The sequence below is a fragment of the Lepidochelys kempii genome, chromosome 3, assembly GCF_965140265.1.
Source record: "Lepidochelys kempii isolate rLepKem1 chromosome 3, rLepKem1.hap2, whole genome shotgun sequence".
NCBI classification, from domain to species: Eukaryota; Metazoa; Chordata; order Testudines; family Cheloniidae; genus Lepidochelys; species Lepidochelys kempii.
Window position 1 is genome coordinate 208,239,573 of NC_133258.1, and position 23,208 is coordinate 208,262,780.

General features: G+C 49.5%; 2 protein-coding genes and 1 long non-coding RNA gene across 4 annotated transcripts in view; 1 reads left to right on the plus strand and 2 right to left on the minus strand.

Annotated features, from left to right (window-relative positions):
* Window positions 1–8,369: 8,369 nt before the first annotated feature.
* On the minus strand, window positions 8,370–12,796 carry PTCRA (pre T cell antigen receptor alpha). Its single transcript, XM_073339889.1, has 3 exons — window positions 11,219–12,796; window positions 10,389–10,706; window positions 8,370–8,443 (listed from the first exon to the last, which is right to left on the minus strand). The coding sequence occupies exons 1-3, from the start codon at window positions 11,298–11,300 to the stop codon at window positions 8,391–8,393; spliced, it is 453 nt and encodes a 150-aa protein (XP_073195990.1). The 5' UTR covers window positions 11,301–12,796; the 3' UTR covers window positions 8,370–8,390.
* A 761-nt stretch (window positions 12,797–13,557) lies between these two features.
* On the plus strand, window positions 13,558–18,056 carry LOC140909786 (uncharacterized). The gene is made up of 2 exons (XR_012158351.1): window positions 13,558–14,991; window positions 16,443–18,056. It is a non-coding gene; the product is annotated as an uncharacterized lncRNA (long non-coding RNA).
* Window positions 18,057–18,516: 460 nt separating this feature from the next.
* The window catches only part of POLR1B (RNA polymerase I subunit B), a 37,479-nt gene continuing 32,787 nt past the window's right edge, over window positions 18,517–23,208 (minus strand). For both annotated transcript variants that reach the window (XM_073339883.1, XM_073339884.1), the window contains one exon: window positions 18,517–21,688. In XM_073339883.1, the coding sequence (XP_073195984.1) occupies window positions 20,806–21,688 (883 nt within the window). In that variant the 3' untranslated portion in view covers window positions 18,517–20,805. The remainder of the gene's footprint in view (window positions 21,689–23,208) is intronic.

Here is a 23,208-nt window from a genome sequence, read left to right on the forward strand (position 1 = left end):
TTGCTACCCTGTAATGAAAACGGGAAATGACCATTTGCCGCTACTAATGCACACTGAGCTTCGCTGGCTGTCGTGTGGCAAAGTGCTGACATGACTCTTTGAGCTGCACAGCGAGCTTCAATTTTTTTTCACTGATCACTACCCCTTTGCACTGTCATCTTGTTTGGAAGATGCTGCCTGGCTTCAGCGATTAGCCTACTTGGCAGACATTTTTTCTTGCCTCAACGAGCTCAATTTTGGCCTTCAGGGCTTAAGCACCACTATTTTCTAAACACAAGACAAAATCGAATCCATGATTAAGAAACTACTATTTTGGGATAGTTGCTTAAAGAGAAATGTGATTGACTGCTTTCCAACACTGCAAGAATTTCTTGCAACAAATTACAATATGCTGTTACATGAGAGTGTGAAAGCTGACATTATGGAACACTTGCAACAACTTACCAAACAACTAAGAAAGTATTTCCCCAAAATGGACAATGCAAATTCCTGGATATGCAATCCCTTTAAGGTGCCTGAATCTCTCCCAGTTCCTCCTCTGCCAGTGCATGAGCAGGAGAAACTTTTAGATCTCTCGTGACAGTGGTCTTAAATTAGAATTTGCATGCAAACCTTTGGCAGACTTCTGGGTGCAAAGGATGAAAGATTACCCATACCTGTCAAAACGAGCTGTCAAGTTTCTGATGCCCTTCTCCACAACATACTTTTGTGAGACTGGATTCTCTGCCCTCATAGCGATCGAGACAAAGTATCCTCAGAGATTAAATGCTGAAAATGACTTGTGAGTGAAGCTCTCTCCAATTTTCCCTGCCATCAGTGATTTGTGTGATAAAAAGCAAGGACATCCATCACACTGATAGGTAAGCATTATATTTTTTTTTCTTAACATCAATAAGTACTGTACATTAGTCATCAAGAATTTAAAAATGCCAATAATATATTTTCGTATTATTGAGGTTAGCTGTAGAAATGTATGGATAGTGAACTTTTCTTTGCCTCCTTTTCTGTATCTTTTTATTATCAACAAAAATACATGATTGGCATTTTTAAATGCTTAGTCACAAACAGGCTAACATGGGTTATGTCTGAGTGATTGAGACCAGCATGGAGGCTTCATTAATTTTAATTAATTACAATAAAATGACCATGGAAACTTCCAGTTTAATGTTTAGAACAACTAGAAACTTGTTTGAGGGACTACTTTGATCCAAAGTGAAGGTATATATGATACAGTTATTATAACGAACAATTTTATCCGGGACAACACACTCCAGGGCTTGTGCATTTTTGCATCATGTTATCCCTTACAGACTTTTTTCTGTTTTCATAAGTATATTATGACCCTATCTCAGATAGCGGTACGTGATAGACTACATTATTTGGAAAGGGGGTACATAACCTAGAAAATTTATAAACCACTGCCCTAGGATAGTCACAGACTAGCCAGTTGGGACTCACAGAGCCTAGGGCATGTCCAGTGTAGAGGCAAGAGAGCACAGTGGGTACAACCCTTCCCCCCCACCCCCGCAGCCTGCCCAGTCCACCCCTTTGCCCAGCCCCTGTCCCTTCTGCCCATCCATCTTGACACCCCACCCCCACACCTCTGCTCCTATCTGCCCTGACCCTAGACAGCCTGCCCAACCCTCTGCTCCTATCCACCTCTCTCCTAGAATGATCTAGGAGGTAGTGGGGATAGTCTGTGCAGTTCTTTTATTTGCAAATATAGTGCTTGGTCTCATGTATGCAAATTATACCAATTAAATATGCAATTATTAAATTTGCATAACAATTCCAGCTTTCTGTCCATTCAACCTTAAAAGGTTGTAGGTGGCTTCTGAGTGGCCTGAGTGCTTGAGCCATCTGCCCCTCTTCCTCCCCATCTCATTCCCCTCTCCACACCTTTTGCCCCTGCCCTCTCCATGTCCAGTCCTCAACCTCATTCCATGCCCAAGGCACCCTTCTCTGGGGCTGCCGGAGCCTGTGAATGTATTATTCTCTTTTCAGTGCCCAAAAGTGCCTGAGAGAGCCAGAAATGCTGGCTGCAAGAGTTATGGACAGAGGGCTGGGTTGGGGTGTGCTGTCACTGCAGTCTGTGCACACACCTACAGAAACACTCAGACACACATACATGAGGCCATACTGTATGGGTTTGAATTTATTATAATTGTTTATAAAATAGGCTAGGGTTTTCTTTCTCCTCATTCCTCTACATGCTGAGCAAATTCCTCTTCAACAGGCAGAATAGATCCCTTTGGACCCAAAAGGGTTTTCCCAAGTTCTGATTTCCCTTATAAAAATAGGCAGTGCCTACCTGAGAAGGGGGAGCCTTTGAGCAGCTCCCTCAGGTGTTGGAACTGGAGCAGCTTCACTCGGATACAAAAAAGGAAACCGCGCAGGAAGAAGTTGCTGATCTAGAGAGAAACAACTCCACTCCGGGATTGGAAGAGTTTCAGACTGTATGTGGTTCTGGTCATGATCTGATTTTAGTTCTGTGTGAAGGGTAGAGCTGGGCACATTTTTTTTCAACATACTGTTTTTTCACCACAAAATGCATTTTTGGGGGTCCAAAACTATTTGCTGAATTCAGGCTGAATTCAACAAATAGTTTATCTGGTTTAAAAAAATGTCAAAAGTCAAAATGTTCTGTTTTTTAAAAAAATTGTAGACCCAAAAAGCCACAGGACTTCTTCTGAAGTGAATTTCCCTGGGTGCTGACTCTGAGAGCAAACTGATCTCTTTGCCCAGAAAAGGATTTTCTTTACCAACAAGGTGTTTCCTGGCGCTCACAAGTAGGGTGCTGGAGATGAGCCCTGTATCACTGTTGCTAGTAGATGAAGTACATTGCTGCAGCCTGTGAACGCCATACTCCTCTGCAAACTGTGCAGTTTACCCAGTAAGACATCAATAAAAAACAAACAAATAAAAATTAGAACAGGTGACCAAGAGGGAAACCTGGGTCCACGCCCAACTCAACACTTGGGCTGGTATGCCATTAGCCTAGGTTTGTTGTCTTCTGTTCTACACTTTGGTCCAGCTTGGGACCATCTGTTCTGCACATGGTACATGCCTATCATGGGTCGTGTCCTGGCTGACATCAGCATAGCGGACAGAGAGGTGAGCAAACCAAGCGCAACACCTTGTAAACTGCCCCAAGTCCCACTGTGCGGACAGTTGCTAGTGGGTCATTTGATTTGCTCTAGCTCAGATGGGTGGAAGGTGGAAGGAAATGGTGTGGGAAGCTCTGTCTCTGCTACCCCTGGGATGGCTGGCTCCAGTCACTAACTCTGTCCAACTCAGTCTCTGCCTCGGTCTGCTCTCCATGCTGACAAGCGAGGCTGATTCTCCGTTGCTGAACCAAGCCTGAGCAGATGAACTATTTGCAGAATTCAGCGGTAGGGCTTGGCGTCCCCTGAAAGGAGATGAAACGGTGTGAGGAGGTGAGGATAGTAGAGGGCAGGGAACACTTTCCATCGTGTCTCTGCTTTCCAGTCTTTACTTGCTCTTCTCAGGTCTGCTGCTTTATAAGGCTGGCTGACCTGAGAATGTGCTGTGGAGAGCAGCAGCAAATCATCACTGCCCAGGATGGATGATGTCTTGCCAAGCTACAACATTCAGCAGAGAGCTCTCACCCTAGCAAGAGGATAATGCACAGGATGACTTGGCTTTTAGATGTGCAGAGCACCCACAAACCCTGTTGTGGGCTCAGCACCTCTGCAAATCAGGCTCTCTGTGGTTTGTGGGATTGGCTAATAAATTAGCATTCATAACCACTGGGTGCAGAGCCAGTGCTGGAGTGTGGAAACTGCAGTGCAATCAATGCTGCAGGCACATACGGCAGCCCCTGGTTCCGCTAGTGAGCTCGGAGCAGCTCTGGCAACAGCATCCCCTATGTCTTCTGAGAGAAGTGGTTGCCCAGCAACCCTCCTCTGACTTCTAGGGGACAACAGTTCCGATCCAATGCTGCATTAAGTTCCACCAAATGGGGTATAGCACCTCAAAGATCTAAAACTTTACTCACCTTGTCTCTCTAATATCCTAGGACCTACACAGCTACATCTACACTGCATACAAGGAGGAGGGGCAGACAAAGATTGGGAAGAAGAGACAGAAGATGGAGACAGGAGGAGAGCTGGGTTGGGTGAAGGGAAGCTGGAGACAGGTGGGGGGTGAAGGAGGAAGGGGAATTAACTAGTGCGGACCAGCATGTCCATGTAGTTATGGAGGTGATGCAGTGACTGAGGCTGCAGAAGATCTTGTGGAGGGACTGGCCTCCCTGAGGCAATTCACACATCCTGACCAGCTCTGCCTCTGCCTGTTTTTCTCCTTCTAGCATCTTGCCCATTTTATTGGTACTTCCCACCTGGAGACCCAGGTTGGTGCAATTCCTACTCCAGGGGAAGGAGCCATTCCAAGATTAAAGGAAAGTCAGAATAGGAACCAGGACCTAGCAGCGATCAAACCAGTTTCTGAATGAACCCAAAGCACATCTCTGAAAGTCTCTTCCTTACCCATACATTCAGCTCGGAGTTGCATTCCCAGAATGGTGTTCTGCAAAATGGCGGCCTTCTAAGTCACTTCATTATTTTTATTAATTGTCGTTGACAGTTTAATAACTTCTGAAGTTATTTCAGCTTCCTAGCGACTAGATGCCATGACTAGAAACCCCTTGTGCTCCACAGTTTCCCTGCATTATGGAGTCTTACCCTTTGAAGAGGAAGCTGCAGGTGATCAGTATGTCAAACAGGAGGAACTTCAGCAACAACACTCTGATGGCCAAGAGAAGCAGGATTTGTGAATGGACGGGCAGAGCTGAAACAGATGGGATCATGTACCTGATCAGAACCTGGGGTGCCACACAGAAAAATTACCAGTGGTCCCTATTGGGACTGTGTATGGCCGCAGTGCCCAACCTTATTACACAAGAGGGCCACATAAACCTAAGCACAACCTTGTTCGGGCCAAACAGCTTCCACATATTTTAATAAGATTTAAAGTAACCTGTATTGATTTATATTTTTTTAAGTTCTCTTGTTTCATATATATTTAGATAGGTTGTTTCTATGTACGGTATTGTCTATTCACACTCTCGTGTAAACTAAAAAGATGTAAACATGATGCCAAAATGCTAATAAATCTGCCATTAGTAAATTGTGTTGAGGCAGGCCACGGGTCGTATGAAATGCTCTGGTGGGCTGGAGGTTGGGCACCCTTGGCCTGAGCAATAGGAGTCAGTCTGAAAGACCTAATGCACCTCCTCTAGAACTCAGGTACTTAGTGTAGCACATTCGTTGCTATCATCAGTGTCGTTATAATGAAATCTTACTGCTATTGTACTTCTACCCCTCCTATGTCCAATGGTACAAGAACAATTGGCCTAGAGGATGCAGCTCTGAGTTGGGCGCTTGGAACTCTGGTGACTTATCAGCTCTGCCACCCACTCAGTGTGACCTTGGGCAAGTCACAGAATTATAAAAGTGTAGGACTGGAAGGGACCTCAGTAGGTCAGCTAGTCCAGTCCCCTGCACTCAAGACAGGACTCCTAATAACTGGACCATTCCTTACAGGTGTTTGTCTAACCTGTTCTTAAAAACCTCCAATGATGGGGATTCCACAACCTCCCTAGGCAGTTTTGTTCCAGTGCTTAACTACCCTGATAGGAAGTGCTTCCTAATGTCCAACCTAAAGCTCCCTTGCTGCAATTTAAGCCTGTTGCTTTTTGTCCTATCCTCAGAGGTTATGGAGAACCATTTATCACCTTCCTTCTTGTAACAACCTTTTATGTATTGGAAAACTGTTCTCCTCTTCCCTCCCCGCCCCCCGCCCCATGGTCTGTTCTTTTCCAGACTAAAGAAACCCAGTTCTTTTCAGTCTTCCCTCATAGGTCATGTTTTCTAGACCTTTCATAATTTTTGATGCTCTAGACTTTCTCCAATTTGTCCACATCTTTCCTGAAATATGACACCCAGAACTGGACACAGTACTCCAGCCGAGGCTTAAATCTGCATGGACTAGAGTGGAAGAGTTACTTCTTGTGTACAACACTCCTGCTGAAATATCCCAGAATTATATTTGCTTTTTTGCAACAGTGTTACACTGTGACAGCCAGATCCCTTTCCACAGTACTCCTTCCTAGGCAGTCCTTTCCCATTTTGTATGTGCAATTGATTGTTTCTTCCAAAGTGGAGTACTTACTTCAGACCATACTCTTATGCTATTATATAAATAATTTGTTGCTGACTCTGTGCCTCAATTTCCCCTTCTGTAAAATGGTAGATGTGGCTTCATCTTGGATTTCACTGTCTCTTTTCACCCCTATATCCAAGCTGTGCCTAAATCTAACCACTTCTTCCTGTACAACATCTGTCCTTCCCTCTCTGCCCACACAGCCGAAACCGTTTTCTGAGCCTTAATCGTCTCATGCATTGACCACTGCTCTTTCCTCCTTCTCTCTGGCTCAGTACTTGCCCCCTCTCCTTCTCAAACCCATTCAAAACGCAGCTGCCAAGATCATCTTCCATGTTCTGACTATATCACTCCCCTTTTAAAGTCCATCCACTGGCTCACCTTCTCCCATCACAAACACATACTTCTTGTCCGTACTTACAAAACCTTCCATAATTTAGCCCTCCCCACCTATCCAGTCTGTTACTGTATGCACAGTCAGTTCTGCCCTTCATTCCACCAGTGCCCGTTTTGATCACCCCCATCTCTGACAAGCATTCTGACACTCTGTCCTACGCTGTCCCTTACCAGGGGGAAAAGCTCTCAGTTGAAATCCGTAAAGCCACCATTGTATCCTCTTCCATGTCCCTTCCCCAGACTCACTTTTGCCATGATGTACATCACAAACTACACTGTGATAATGGCTGGACAGGTGGTGTGCTGGGACCATTGCTAAGAATCACACACCTCCTATTCCATTTGTTATCCTGTCACCCCACCCCACCCGCCTATTAATGTCTATGTAACAGACAGAGGAGATAGAGTTTAAGGCCAAAAGGAACCACCAGAATTCTAGCCTGACTGCCTGTAGATCACAGGCCATTAACCACACCCAGCACCTGCACATTAAGCTCAACAACTGAAATTAGACCAAAGTATTACAGCTCACAGGAGACTAGACTATTATGTGCCACTGGCAGAGACTAGGAGGGACTGATGTGCCCCAGGTCCCTGCAGTGGCAAGGAAATGGATTAAAGTGAGATATTCCCAGATGATCCTGGCAAGCCACATTGTATAGGTAATAAGTGTTTATGGAGTTGTTCCTTTCTTGACACTAGGGCCAGGACAGCATCACTGGAACTTTGTAGTGTTCATAGGTAATATTGGAGGATCTCTCTCCAGCCCCTGCACTGAACAGCATCTCACAGTGAAGTGCGGGTTTAGCATCTTGTTTTGTGGCATTTTATAGCCTCAAGGACCACATCCATAAATGGTTTTCCCATCCCGCAAATAGTTCTGAGAGTTCCATTTTTTTTCCTTGTCCTGAATCAGGACAAAAAGTCAATTAAAATTTTCACAAACCAAAACATTTTCAGTTCAGATCAATTGAAACATTTTGTTGCAATATTTTCAAAACATTTCCTTTTGATTTCAACCTCTTTCCTTGACTTTTTCCCCCAGTTAACTTAAATTTCAAAATGAAAAGCTGTTTCAAACCACACAACCAACATTTAGTGTTTAGAAAACATCAGAACACAATGTTTTGCCAACTTCGAAACTTTTTTTTTCAAAAACGTTTCAGGTCAGGAGATTCGTGAAAACCGACCCTGGTCTGCAAGTGATTTTAATTTTGAGGAATCGACATTTTTAGATAAAATAATGTTTCATTGCAAAATTCCTGACCTGCTCTATGGGGGAGCTGACTTCTCAACTCTGAGATCAACTGCTCTTCCAGACCAGGTCAAATTCACAAGAGCCAGCTCTGTGGCTGTTTGCCTTTGAGTGGCGATGTGGAGATCCTGCACGGATGTCTGCTGCTGCCAGCGCAGATCCAGGGGTTGCATAGCAGAAAGGCTCTAAGAGCAATGCTGCTGACAGCTTCTTTCTTTGAGGCTAAGATATAACCTCTGACATACAGATGTCTAGGTGGAAAAGGTTAGTCAATTCATGACCTGCATCTTTCATCCAATGACTAAAGCTCTTGGAAACAGTGGGCAAAATTCTGCTTTAATTTACACTGCTGCAAATCTGGAATAACTTTACTACTCTAGACTTGGACCTGTGTAAGTGAGGCCAGAATTTATCCCCGTTTCTTCTGATGTTCATTTTCAGAAAAGGCTTAAACTGGAGGTGGTATCCACATGCTTCTTTCCACAGCCCTTCTGTTTCCTCAAAGAATCAGTTGGATTCAAATAGGCAGTATGAATGTGCTGGGAGGAATGCAGAGTTATTGCTTACCACTTCGGTCTTCATCCAGACAGGGCTCTTCCACATGGTCTTCTACAAGACAGAGTTATAACTATTAGTAGGAGGAATTATACTAGTTGTAACAGTACTGACTGCATGGTTAAAGCTCAGAACGGTTCCCACCATAACCTCCTTCTAACACCGTTCTCATAACTTACCAATTCATTCACCTTTTGGGTTGATATCTTTCTTGGTCTCTGCTCAAAGGGGTGGAGTTTTGGAAAGCCTGAGTGCATTCTCATGAGGGTTTTCTGAGATAATTATGTAAAATACATACTTTTCCTGCTTTAAAACAAGCTACCCCCCACCCCTCCCTTTTATTTTTGCACTGATAATGCAAACAACTCAACTTTAAAAACTTCACATTTTATGTGTAAATGCCTCTTCATAAAGATTCTCTACTTTGCCAAGTTTTAAAATGAGACAGGAGAAGTGGGACTGAGCATGCATAATAAATTAATTTAGCTGAAAACATTTTATTGGGGGTATACCTATAGATGTGCAACTAGCTGATAGAAGGGATGCACACACCAAGTGCCTCTGGATCAGTTAGCTCACAAGCTCTGCTGGTGAACTTGACAAAGCTTGGAAAGGTCACACACCGGCTTCGCGCTTTGTCTTAAAATAGTCATGGTACTAGGATATTAAATGCAGAAAATTGCATCGCTGCACAGGCATGCCACTAAAAGTTGGGCAAAACAAAAGCAACATAAATGCATTTTGTGGTGGGGGTAACACATTGAGCTAAGCAACTGCGGAGATGATTTTCCAAGGCACAAACAAGAGCTGGGAGGTAGCTGCCCAACTCACATTGACTCTCCATGGGAGTCAGGTGCCTGACCCCTCTTTGAGCCTTTGAAAGTCCTCTTACCCCCAATACCCAAATCCTGCAGGATGGGTAAAATATGGATGCTAAGGTTGTGGCTACAACTGACTTGTTCATTTCCCGCCTTTGTGATATTTAACTGTGCAGCCATCACATTGCATCTGTGCACTTATATTCATTAGACTGAAAACCACCATATAAAAACATTGCTGAACAAAACAATTTCCCAGACATATGGAGTATCAGGAATCTGATCTTATCTTTATATAGAAAAGTGGCAAGCCCAGGCATTAAAGAGTCACGGCTATATATGTACTGTGTTAGATCCAGGCAAAACGCATCAGCAAACTGGAGTTAAGTAATTAATAGCTACATGCCTGAGGAAAAGCAACTACAGTGTTCTCAAGTTTTCCCCTTATGTAATTGAAGCATATTTAGAATCTTAGCTCAACACAGCTTTTTGCCTCATCCATATTTTTGCAAATGTTGTTTCAAAGTATTGGCTCTCAAACACTTGATCCAGTTTCCCTCAACCTTTGAAGAAAGATTTGGAGCCCATGCTTATTTATGAAAATGCAGCTGGTTTAGTTTTGAGAGAAGGTGTTTATGTGTCAAAATTGGGCTTATACTGGAAGGTTAGCTTCAACCTGACCATGGTGCATTTATTTCCCTGTAGAGATCTCTTCAATGCAGAGAGCTGTGTGTGTGTCTCCTTCCCATGAGTCTCCACTCTCCTACATCTCTATTCCATAGTTGCAGGAATTATGTCAGCCCTGCCAGGTCTGTTGAGGCTAGAGCCTTCTTGACACTTTTGTGCCATATTTGCTATTAATTAAGCTCCCCTTGGGTGACAGTGTCACCCTTTATTTTTCCCTGGGGTGTTGCATTTGAATGAACTGTCTGGCATTTGTACTTTGTCTGCATTGTTGCAAATGGGCAGTGGGAGCCACTGCAGCTGCCACTGCACCCTCACTTTCTCGCCCAGGTCATTCAGGGCTAACACAATGTGACTGAGGGGAGGAAGGAGTCACAGGGAAATGGAGAGGAATGTGGGGCTCCCAGGGGACTGGAGGTGGAGGGAGATGGGGGCAGGGAAGTGACAGAAAAGACATGGGGTTTGTGTGTTGGATATTCTCTTCGCTCGGTACCTACCAGAGATCAGCAGGGACCTGGCACTCCACACCTGGGCAGTTCTGTTCTGTCTCACGTGGCAGGCGAGGGATTCCCAGGACTCCAGTTCTGCGGTGTGGACGGAGAGGTGAGAGACTGTGCTGAATGTGCCGTCTTCCTCCCTGGAAACTCCGTAGGTGAAGGAGTCCAGAGCACTCCCATTCTGATTTGAAAACCAGATAGCATCTGCCATGTCCTGGGAGAGGTCGTTCACCACACAAACCACTAGGGTCTTCCTCTCGCCGTTCACGACCATGGTAAGTGGGGGCGCCAAGGTAGGGAAAGGGGCTGCAGTGCTGCCTGGCGGGAGAACAGACAGCCAGTTAGCAATGCACAGGGCAGGTCTCAGCCACAAGGCCTCGCTGACCCTGGAGCCCTGTTGACCAGGAGCAGCAAGGCTAAAGCTGGTTTCCAACCTCTCGGGAAGGATTGCCTTGTGGAGCGAGTATCTCTGCTTGGCCAGCTACGAGTGCCCAACTGGGGGTTGGGTCCTTGTCTGGCTGCCCCAGCCCCACCACTGTTTGTTGGAACAAAACCCCCAGGCCTTGCTGCTCCTTTGCAGGGTGTAGCTAACCCTTTAACAGGGGTACTCACTGGCCACTCCTTTCCTCCCCTCCCACGGTATCTACAGTCTTGGGCCTCTAGCTACACGCTGCCTGCAGAACCCACCCGGCCCAGCATGGTTCTCCTGGGTGTCAGGGCGGGGGGAGGATGCAGCCCACCCTGGGGAGCAGGCAAGCGTGCTGCCAAGGAGGAGAGTGTGGAGCTGAGTGAAGCAAGAGGCACCTGCCCAAGGGGACAGGCATACTCACAGCTCAGAAGCTGAAGTACTGTGGGGGCCAGGAGCTGTCCAAGCAGCCACAAGGGCAGGCCCATGGTGAGAAGCTGCAGCATCTGAGCCAGGGATGAACAACGCAGCAGGCAGAAGGACCCCAGCCTGTCTCTCAGCACCTTTCCCTCCCCTCTGCTGTCCCTGCCCCTTTCTAACGGTCTCTTGCCAGCTGCCTAACCAGCTGCTGTGCTTCCTGGCAAACAAACCCATGCACCTTTTAACCGTTTGCTTGCTCACATGGCTATAGGCAGTGAGAGCCTAAAACCACCCTAATGGCCCTGAGCCCAGCCCTGTGGGAGCACAAACTGACCTGACTGGGTCCCCCCAACTGCAGAATCCCACAGGCAAAGGGGAGTACAGAGACCCCAGTTTGCAGTTCCACGGGGCACAGCAGATGGCTCTTGTGGAGATGCCCCAGCAGGTTTCCATGAGCCAAGGCAACGGCAAGACCAGGGTCAGCCATTCCCTGCTCCTTGGGGGGTCATACCCACCCGCTGGGTCTGGGCAGTGCTACACACCACATGGCACTGGATTTACCTGGTGCAAAGGGGGGCAGGCTGTGGGGATCAGGCCCAGAGAGCATGGGGCTGAGTGGAGGAGTGCCCCCAACACTGGCTGGCATGCGGGTGTGGCATTGGGGAGGGGGCATCCAGAGGTTGCCCCAGTGATATAGTGGTGGTAAAAGAACTGGGTCAGCTAATCTAACCTAAATGCTATAAACTGGGTAAACTCCATTTCCCCTTGCCTGCAGTGCTGGGCAGCCAGTGCCTACAGCCTGGAGTCTATGACCCCTGCTGGCCCCTCCAGGCAGCCAGGTGCTGGATCCTGCCCCTGCTGGCGGTGAGCACCCCCTGCTGACATCAGTCCTGAGGGAGACTCAGGCCCAGGGCTGGAGGGAGGCGAGAACAGGAGAGGAGAGCCTTTCCCTGTTCTTATCCGGTACCCGGCTGAGGGGAGGGGAACATGACAAATGGCCATGCAGTGTGCCAAAGGGTCCCATGGATGGGGCTGGGTGGCTTGGCACAGAGTGTGCCTGGGCAGGGGTCTCAGTGATGGGTGCAAGCAGGAGCTGCACCGTTTGCCTCCTTGTGGCTGTGAATCCAGGGTGCAGACTCAGGTCACTTCTGGGTGGGGGAGTCTCTGCAAGGCTCCCTCTGGGGAGGGGGTTGTGTGTAGGTCGGGGGTGTCACCGTGAGGCTCTCTCCAGGGCTCATGGTGCGTAGGGGGAATTGCTGTGAGGTTCCCCTGCAGCTCGTGGGGTGTGTAGGGGAGAGTCGCTGCCATGGTGTGTATGTGGGGCAATCACTGGGACAACCTCCCCGCCCCACCAGAGGCCAAGGTGCGGGACGTGGGGGACGGAGCCCATTTGCTCCAGGCTCTGTATGTGATAGCTGAGTGCAGGGCTATGGCCAGGGGGGCGGCCGGGGCGGCGCCGTGGCCCGCGCAGTCCGGTGCAGGGGGGCGGCCGGGGGCGGCGCCGTGGCCCGCGCAGTGCACAGACTGGTCACAGCAGCCGAGCCAGCGGTCCCCCGGCTGAGGTGGTACCTCCCAGCCGCCCCCCCCCGTGCGCCTGGAGTGGTACCGGCCGCTGCCGGGCGGGGCCCGAGCCTGCCCCTCGCCGCCCATGGAGCCCGGCGCGGAGCCGCGGAGCCAGGGGGGCCCCGGCCCGGCCCCGGCGCCCCCGGCCTCCTTCTCCGAGATCCTCCGCCTGGTGCGGAGCGGCCGGGAGCTGCCCGGCCTCCACAGGCCCCACGTCGCGGCGAGCCTGGCGAGCCCCACCCCCTCGCGCCTGGCCCGCAGGCCCAAGCCCTGGGAGGGGGCGCGCCCGGCCGAGCCCCCGCAGCCCTGACGCGAGCCCGGCGGGAGCGGAGCTCTCCGGCCTCGGCCTCGTGCGGGGCGCCTGGCCGGGCTGGAGCCGCGGGAGGGGCGACCTGCGGCGGGCGTTACAGGGCCGCATGGGACCGGCCTGCAGCCGGCCGGGCGCAGCCCGAGGGCCCGGCGAGGAGGCGGAGGCCCAGCGGTGCCGTGGAAGCCGGCCCTGGGCGCAGGTCCCTCACCGCTCCCTCGAAACGTGCCGCGCCCCGGCCGCCCCGGCCCTCCCGAGCCGAGCCCCGGCCCTCCCGAGCCGAGCCCCGTCCACCCCGAGCCGCGCCCCGTCCGCCCCGTCCCTCCCGAGCCGCGCCCCGTCCGCCCCGTCCCTCCCGAGCCGCGCCCCGGCCCTCCCGAGCCGCGCCCCGGCCGCCCCGTCCACCCCGAGCCGCGCCCCGGCCCTCCCGAGCCGCGCCCCGGCCGCCCCGTCCACCCCGAGCCGCGCCCCGTCCACCCCGAGCCGCGCCCCGTCCACCCCGAGCCCCGGCCCTCCCGAGCCGCGCCCCGGCCCTCCCGAGCCGAGCCCCGGCTGCCCCGTCCACCCCGAGCCGCGCCCCGGCCGCCCCGTCCACCCCGAGCCGCGCCCCGGCCGCCCCGTCCACCCCGAGCCGCGCCCCGTCCCTCCCGAGCCGCGCCCAGCCGGTAATAAGCAGCGCCCTGCGAGAGAGGGCAGTTGGGAGAAATGACAAACAGTGAAGCAGTTCCCAGGAAACCCGGGGACAGTGGGGTGTGGCAGCGGCCCTTGCTCAGTAGAGTCTAGAAACAGCTGTAAGGACAGCGAGCTACTCTCCCGAGGGGCGGCGAGCTGGCTCTCGGGGGGCAGCGCCCCTCGGCCTCGCCGGCACACAGCATTCGTGCCCCAGCCGGCTGCACCCCGCAGGGAGCCCGGCTTGCCGTGCCCCTGGTCAGGGTAGCCGAACGGGTGCGCAGCCTGCTTTGGCTGCAACCACAGACGAGGAGCGGCTGTTCGGCCCTGCTGCTCCTTGTCACCCAGGCCTGTCACCCAGGCCTCTCGGGTTTGTTTTTTTAAGGGAAGAACCTGACAGGCTAATGGCCTCTCGCCCCCCCTCACAGCAGCACCCCTTTGTTGGGGCAGAAGGTGCCTAATAAGAAGCCGCTGGGTGTCGGGCTGGGGAAGGCAGACCCCCACTCAGACTAAAGCCTATTCTGACTGTGGAGAAGGGGCCAGCTAGAGCAGAGAGGCCTTGTAAGGTACTGCTCATTGCCTGAAATGATACAACAGGACCTGTCTCAACTGGCTCTAGCAGCAGATGGGGACATTCACACCCAAGTGAAATGGCTGACCGGCAGCATCGGTGGAGGGTTCTTGGTCAAACCACCACAAACTAAACAGGCTTCTCCCTCCCCAGAGACTCTCCTCTAGGTGTGCAGGGAACACCACAGGGGATGGAGCGTCAGGGACCTACGTTCCACCAGTCACTTACAAGCTAGAATCCTCCCCCAAATCAACCCACGGTGGCAGTGATTCAGACACGCTTCCGGGGTGTTCCTGTCCCCCTTAATGCCCCATCTGTCCAGTGGGGACATAACAGCCCTGCCCTGCCTCACAGGGGGTTTAGAGGATAAATGCATTAGAGCGGGGGTTCTCAACCTTTCTTTCTGAGCCCCCACAATATGCTATAAAGATGCCACAGCCCACCTGTGCCACAACTGGTTTTCTGGATAGCCAGTAGATGAAAAGTTGTATTAAATGGGTAGTTATACAGCTAAACACACACACACACCTGTAATACACAAAAGGAAATACAGGTACAAAAATAAACTGATTATTTTTGTTTTCCTTACTCAGTGTGAAACTTGTTGCTGATCAACAATTCTGTCCAGACGTGGGGGTGTCTTTGACAAGCACATGCACGTGTCATGGTGAGTGTTAATCCTGGCTTGGTGCCATGTGTTAATTGATGTCACGGCCAACCTGCACAGCTCCACCCTCTCCACCAGCCAGCTGGCTGGACAACCTGCTCGGCCACAGCCCACCTTACCCGCCCCAGTGCGGTGGGGCTCGAGCTTTGTCTTTCTGCCCTGCGCCCTTTCTGCGAGTTTAATGCTGGCCCTGGTCTCTGGTTTATTTTGGCAGACCCCCTGAAGCCTGCTTGCGGCCCCCCCGCAAGGGGCCGCAGACCCCTGGTCGAGAACCACAGCCTTAGAGATTGTGAGGTGATTAGATATTACAGTAACGGGGACCAGATAAGTACCTAGGATGGATAACTTCCATTGTTGTTTGCAGTATAGCTGTAGCCCTGTTGGTCCCAGGATATGACAAGGTGGGTACATTTACTGTTGGACCAACTTCTGTTGGTGAGACACAAGCTTTGGAGCTGACCAAGAGCTCTATGTGGCTCGGAAGTTTGGCTTTTTCACCAACAAAAGTTGGTCCAATAAAAGATATTTCCTCACCCACCTTGTCTCCAATTTTGAGACCTATCAGTTAGCCATTGGCCCTGCCTGCTACCGGGAATGGTTGCTGCTCTTCTCTGTAGCCTTTCTGCTATGCCATTTAGGAAGGGGTAAGCAGAGTTGAACAGTTCTGAATTAAGACTGACAAAACGAAACGTACAAAGAAGTTATGTTTAAAAATAATAAATTAGGACTAGATTCTGAAGGGGGCTGGGCCCGTGCCACTTATTGAAGCCAATAGCAGTTGAAGGTGCTCAGCACCTCTCAGGGTTTGGCCCTTAACTTCTCAGCATTAGTAGAAGGCAGCTTGATCCTGCTAACTGCAAGTCTCACTGACTTCAGTAAGAGCTGGATGGAGTTCAGCCATTCTTCAGAGTCAATACTAAGCAGCAGATGGCTCGGCATTGTTTTTACTGATACTGAATTTTTCTATAAGAGTGCAAAAAATTACAAGGTAAAAGAAAGCTAATTCAGTTATTTAGAGCCTACAAGTTCATCTGTTTTCCTAGTAAATTAATTTTCTATTGCTGAATAAAATAGAAGCCACATCTTACTGTAATTTTGCGTGTGGCGTAAGAGATCACTAAACAAACTTTGGCAAGTAAAGCCAGCCACAAAGTAGAACAGTTTAACTTTGATCTATGTAGTAGCAAACAGAGCTAACCTTCGCGGGCTGCCAGTTCCTCCTTAAGCAGCTGGGATCATGACAGCTGAAGGTCACTGACCTGCTTTTCAGTTCTTTAGCTGTAAGTGGCACTTGCCCAAACCTGCTCCGCTCAGAGAGAGATTTGTTGGGTCTTTTTGTGTTTGTGTGTCAAATCTTAATCTCAATAATGCCATCTACTGGCTGCCAAATTTTATCTGGTGAGAGAAACCAGAGACTAGATACAGGAATTAAAAGGCTCTGTCTCTTTCAGGACACCGAAAGACCTGGGGAACAGGTACGCGTAGCTGCTCACAGAGGGACCTGCATACAACAGCTCTGAAGAGCCACCATCTCATGGGAAGAAGGCTGGGGGACTCATGAGCAGTACTTCCGGATAGAACCTCCCTTGGAATATTCATTCCTAAATGGATGGAATCTAAGACTGATTTGGGTATTGAAACTGTATCTTCTGTACAGGAGTGGCTCTGGCTCCACTCTGAGTAGAAAATGATGCCATTCCCTTATTCACTGGGGGTGCAAGGGAAAAGCTCAATGCAATGCACCATCATTCCCAGCAAAGTTAGGAGATCCCTGAATTCTCCATGATCCTTTTTACCAGGGTGACAAAACGTCAGCCCAAGTACAGCACACGGCCGGGAGGCAGCGATAAGAGACGGGGAAGCTGTGTGTGGGATCCTGGCCCCAGGAGGGGAGTGCCAGGAACCAGGTCAGATTGTGGCTCCAGGGAGGGAGGGATTAGAGCTTTAGGTTAGGTCTGTAGTGGCATGCATATACAAGTACTGAACTGTGTCTGTGCTTGTGCATATTCCCCTTGCCCACACAGTGTCTCTACATTATACAGTGCAGGATGTGGGTGTAACACCGTATACCTATGTCCACACTGGCGCTGTTAAATGACAGAGCCACCATTTCAGGGGTAGTCTCCCTGGGTTCTGTGCAGACTGGGGGAGGCTAGAAACCACCGTGCTGTGTGTAGGCACGGATATTTGCAGATGGCAGTTCCTGATTGCATTGCCCCACACTGCTTCACTCAATTCTCCTGGCTCAGACCTTAACCCCAGTACCTTCCCTTCCAGCACTCACTATACAGACGCTGCAGGTGCTGCTATTTGCTGGGCCAATTCAGCCATGAGCTGCAGAGCTCTGAAGTGGTGGGGTGCAGGAAGAAGCCCATTGTACAAACAGCACACTCAAGTACATGGATTTGACCTAATTTTTCTCAGAAGGAAAGTGGCTAAGTAGCAAAAGGTAGTTCTGTTAGAAGAGATAATAGGATTCTATTTCGGACTCTGTTGGAAGTTTTCCACGTCCCAGGCCTGTACGCTATACTAGGCTACGCTGCCTCCCTGATGGGTAGGGGTAAGAGGCCTTGGCCATTGATATGGTTTGTCAAGAGCACGAAAATCTCAGTTAGTGGAAGAGGGAACTTTAACTCAGTCTCCTGGCTTGTTGCCCTGAGCACCCTACTTGACTCCAGGGAATTTTATTGGGGAAGATTGCTCTTGCTGTCTCTGGAGACTGTGCACAGCGCTGGCCTTCTGTTTCGGGATCCCCAGAATTGAGTAACTTTGTAATAATTAGGTTTTGGAGCTTGTTCTTGGTGCCAGACACTAGATCTCAGAGAGGGGTCCTGGCAATCATAGCGCCAGAGATATTGACCTTCCTCTGAGACTTATAGGGAGGCAGCTTGGAGTAGTGGGAAAAGTGCAAAGCCATTTAAATACAGAGAGAGAGTCTGGGGTAGCGCCTTAAACACTTGTGGTGCATTTCAGATTCACTTCTGTGTGTGTTACAGTAATAACAGTGGTAATAAGCTGAAGTAACATTTAGTAACATCAGGTTTCAGAGTAACAGCCGTGTTAGTCTGTATTCGCAAAAAGAAAAGGAGTTCTTGGGGCACCTTAGAGACTAACCAATTTTATGCTCAAATAAATTGGTTAGTCTCTAAGGTGCCACAAGTCCTCCTTTTCTATTTAGTAACATCATTAGCCATGACCAGGTCTGACCATGACTTCGGCCACATCCTCACTTGTGTGCACACACTTCTGAAACCACTTCATGTGGTTTTTTGGTGTATCTGGATCATTTAGTCAGTGGCAGCCAGCCATGTGTTCAGGCCCCAACTAGGTGCACCAGCCTGGGATGGGATCCCCATCAGGGGATCTCACCAGTGTGACTCAGGAGCCCCACCCTGTGAGCCTCCTCCAGGTGGCTGACAAAATAGTACACACCATGTACAGGGCTGGGCTGCAGGCGACACTGATCTGCACAGGGGCACCAGTGGAGAAGTCCTGAGAGGTGGTGACACACAACACACACAGTCATTCTGGTTTTTAAAATGTAATTGCAAAATGTGTAGATTTAAGCAATGTCATAATTACATTTAAACACTGGGAGGATTATGCAAAATCAGGGAGGGCTGGTATCTCTGCTGTCTGGTGGAGCTTGCCCCCATTCAAAAAAAAATCCACCTTTTTTGTGCAGAGATGAGAGTTAAAAATTGTGGAATTCTGAAAACCTATCATTCGGGGAAGGCAACCAGTGTTTCAGGAACCCTTTGATCAAATGTCCGCCAGGGTGCAGCATATTCTGCCCTGGGCCCTGAATTGGCATGCCAGTTTCCAAGTCCATCTAATGATGGACTTGGATTTTAGAGAGGTCACAAATTTCAGCTTTAAACAGAAACCATGTTGCAACTATAACTAATGATTTTTCCATCTTTAGTTTTATAATTGCTAGAAATACATCGTGGACTTGCAACTGATCAACATTTTTGAAGCACTGCTCAATATTTATCTAAAACACCTCATTTGTTTGTTATTACTTATATTTAATACCACAGGGTATCATGCTGTTTTTCCAAAATCTGAATAAAGTTCTATTTCTCTCATCCGTAATATAAAAAGATTTATTTTGCCACAAGTTTAAGTTAGTTAAAAATGAACTTTTACAAAACCAGAGTCACGTTTCCATGGAATAAAATATAAAATTAAACAAGGGATATGACGTAAATGTTGCTGCTGCAGTGTTTGCAGCCCAGATTATGCCAGGAAGTGACACTGACTAGAACCTGACAGTAACTAGTCTGTGTTAATTGTTCACACACAGAGAAGCACAGATAGCAGGAAGTCATTAGACTTAAAGCCGAGATTGTGAATGGCCCAAGAGGCTGCTGCAGGGTGAGCAAGAACTTTGCCCCCTCCATCCCAGTTGTGCTGCTGCCCTGGGGCTAACAGCCAGCTGGCAGAATGGGGCTGACACAGTGGAAGCAGCAATCTGCTCCCCCCAAGGAATGGGGCAGACTGTTGGCCCTTATGACAGACTGTGCCTCTCTGAGGCAGGCTCTTTCCAGAGCTCCTCCTTGAGCAGAGCCACTCTACCATGTCCTGACTTCGGGCTGTGCCTTCAGATCACCACAAGCGTTTTCCCCTTTTAATCATCACAGATGTATTTCTCACATCGGCAAAGACATGATTTTTCCTGGCTGGCTGCACATGACAGTGACACTGTGCCAACCATTAAGGCATTAGGTTTGATTCTTTTACAAAGAGACTTTTGGTGGTCTTCCAGTGTTCAAAGGACATTCCCCTTTATTTAATCTCTTCAGCACGACTGCAGTGCATCCACCACCTGGAACAGTCATCGCACAGTTACAAGACGCAGTACCTGGGGAAAGGAGTTAACGCTTTAATTCCCAGCCCACTCGTCCAGTAAATCATTGGCACTGCTTAGTTTTCATACCCGACTGTCGAAAGCAGCGGTGGGCAAACTACGGCCTGTGGGACTGTCCTGCCCGGCCCTTCAGCGCCCGGCCAGGGAGCCTAGCCCCCGGCCCCTCCCCTGCTGTCCCCCTCTCCCGCAGCCTCAGCTTGTTGTGCCGCCAGCCCTCTGGGCTGCGCAGCTGGCTCCAGCTGGGCGGCCCAGCTGCCAGTCCTGCTGATCTGAGTGGCATGTAAGGGGGTGGGGAGCAAGGGGGTTGGATAAGGGGCAGGGGGGTCGGGGGATGGGTAGGGGACAGTTGGATGGGATGGAGGTTGGGGGGGGCAGTCAGGGGATGGGGGGGTTGGATAGGCATGGGAGTCCTGGGGGGGCCTGTCAGGAGGCGGGGGTTTGGATAGGGGGTGGGGCAGTCAGAGGACAGGGAGCGGGCGGGGGTTGGATAGGGGGTGGAGTTCTAGGAGGGGGTGGTCAGGGCACAAGGAGCTGGGGGGGTTGGATGGGTCAGGGATTCTGAGGGGGGCAGTCAGGGGGCGGGAAGTGGGAGGGGGCGAAAGCCAGGCTATTTGGGGAGGCACAGCCTGACGTGGCCCTCAGGCCAAAAAAAGTTTGCCCACCCCGGTCTAAAGCGATTTTTGGCGAATATGAAACAAATGCAGAGGATTGTTACAGAGCTAACAGTGACTATTAAGGGGTCTGCACCTCTTCTCCATTTGATTGCTAAGTAATTTAGCAGATTATCTCCCCACTTTAAGTACACAAATCAAACTAATCCCACAGCTGTTGCAGGATTTTAAGCTATGAGTTAATAGTCCTTTTAAATCCTTCAACAGAAAAATCTGGGCATTTAAAAATTAGTTTTTCCAGAGTAGTTGACTGGCTGTTCACGTCCACAGTTAGTTCACATCGAGTTTCACTTTTATGTTCATGGCTGCCAACTCAGCCACAAAATACCGGAAGACATAAGGCACAGAAACCGTGTCGATTGTGTCGCTCTGATTGCACACAGTACAGTAGCATTTCCTATTGCGCGTGGTGGACCAGGAAGGCGGAGGCTTCTCCAACAAAGGAGAAAGCAAACTGCCACACTTGACACAGACGTGGGCCACAGACCGATCGGAACAGTTGAAGAGACGGTCATGCAGCAAGAAGGACGTGCCGTGAGCCAACAAGGCATCGCGTTCCATCTCTCCAAAGCGAATCCCGCCCTGGACATTCCTCCCACCGATGGGCTGGTTGGTGACTTTATCTCTGGCTCCTGTCGTCCTCACTTGGAACTTGTCCGAGACCATGTGGCGCAGGCGTTGGTAGTATACAAGTCCAATAAAGATATCTGCCTCCAGTTCCACCCCACTGATTCCGCTGTACATCCTCTCCGTTCCATAGTGGTTATAGCCAGCAGCCTTCAACATCTTGCCAAAGTATTCCAAGGCAGAGTTCTCCTCTGAAAACGTGAAGGGGGTGGCATCGTGGCAGAGGCCATGCAACGCTGCAGACTTCCCTGCCATGCTCTCAATCAGCATTCCAATGGTCATTCGGGATGGAAAGCCATGAGGATTGAAGAGAATATCGGGAACCATTCCACTCTCTGTAAATGGCATGTCCTCAACTGGCCAGAGTCTGCTCAAAATACCCTTCTGTCCATGTCGGCTGGCAAATTTGTCCCCAATAGTTGGATTACGAGGGATTCTCATAGTGATGCAAACACTTTTAAATTTTCCATTTCCACTGTCATTGCTGCACACTTTGATGTTATCCACAATGCAACTTTCCTTACTCCTGGGAAGGGGAAAATAAAGAAAGTCAATGAAAGTTTCAGAGTCGTTAACTTGGCAGCTTTGTGCCAGGAACTTTTGTCTGGAAAGAGATATAATCTCAGACTGCTTTTAGAAAGAGACTTTATAAGTAGTACAGCCAAGCTATGTGAAATGAACTGGTTGTCTTGGGAAACTCAGCATTTCCTCAAGGAAGAAGCCATTTTGTAAGCATGGAGATCAAAACTACATTCAGGTTGGTTTTAGAAAGCATTACGCTTGAAAAACGGGTTCCTCAAAGGCTGCTGGAGTCATTTCTAATACAATAATCAAAACTATGATTTCTAAAAGATTTTTGATTTATGCACCATGAACAATGTAGAGTAAGAAGCAATTAAAACTGATTAATCTTTGCACTCTGGGAATTGATGGTCAAGCCGAGTTTCAATATCTGGTAAGTTTCTTTACACTTTAAATGTGACCTGCAAACAAGAAAAAGTGGACTTGTGCCCCCTTTTTAATTTTTATTTAAATCATCATGAGCTATATAGACGACCTGAAAGTTGTGTGTGTTTTTTAAAAAAAGGCTTTTCCTTTTACCCTCTCTTCCCCTTTCCATTAGAAATTCATGTCTAGTCTTGACTGCAGACTAAGAGGACTAGAGAATTAGTGAAACAGTGAGATCACAAGTGCCCACAGAGAGAGAGAGCTGATGATCTGAAAGGGGTAGGAATTTTTAGTCAGAATATTCAAAAATGTTTTTGTTAATGCCTACTTATTGTCAGCAACTAATACTTTAGTAAAAGGAAGGTTGCTCTTGTTGGTAAAAGATTCACCATCTTTGTCCTCTTAGTTTAAGGTGTCAAATCTCACAGATATCTCTGGGATCCTCCAGGGGGAAAAAAAGAAAGACAAACCTTGAGATTCCTGATATTTCTAAGGCAGGCGTGGTGGCCAGCCTGTGGCTCCGGAGCCACATGCGGCCCTTCAGGAGTTAATATGCGGCTCCTTGTCTAGGCCCCAACTCCGGGGCTGGAGCGACAGGCGCCAACTTTCCAATGTGCTAGGGGGTGCTCACTGCTCCCCCCCGGCTCTGCCACAGGCCCTGCCCCCACTCCACCCCTTCCCACCCCCTGAACCTGCAGTGCCCTCGCTCCTCCCTCTCCCCCCCAGAGCTTCCTGCACGCCACAGCTGATTGGGAGGGAGCGGGAGGCGCTGATCGGCAGGGCTGCTGGTGGATGGGAGGCTCTGGAAACAGGGTTGGGGAGCTGATGGGGGGCTGCTGATGTATTACTGTGGCTCTTTGGCAATGTACATTGCTAAGTTCTGGCTCCTTCTCAGGCTCAAGTTGGCCACCCCGTTCTAATGTATAATAAAAACAGCAGAACCAGCCCAGTCCCCCCAAAACCACCAACCATTAGGCCTTTCTTTATAAGCCCAATTTTTAAAATATCCTTTTCGTGTCATCTTTAACATTCTGGGCCTGAAGATCAGCAGATGGAGGCGGCCACCCCCCACCCACCCAGAGGAAGGTCACTGATCCG

What these genes read in the sequence shown, in the direction of transcription:
- PTCRA (XM_073339889.1), bottom strand. Translation starts at nt 11,300, where the DNA reads ATGCTGCAGCTTCTCACCATGGGCCTGCCCTTGTGGCTGCTTGGACAG. An exon ending in AGTACTTCAGCTTCTGAGCT is followed by an intron (nt 10,707 to 11,218) that starts GTGAGTATGCCT and finishes TTCTCCCGCCAG; the next exon opens with GCAGCACTGCAGCCCCTTTC. An exon ending in CAGGTCCCTGCTGATCTCTG is followed by an intron (nt 8,444 to 10,388) that starts GTAGGTACCGAG and finishes TCTGTCTTGTAG; the next exon opens with AAGACCATGTGGAAGAGCCC.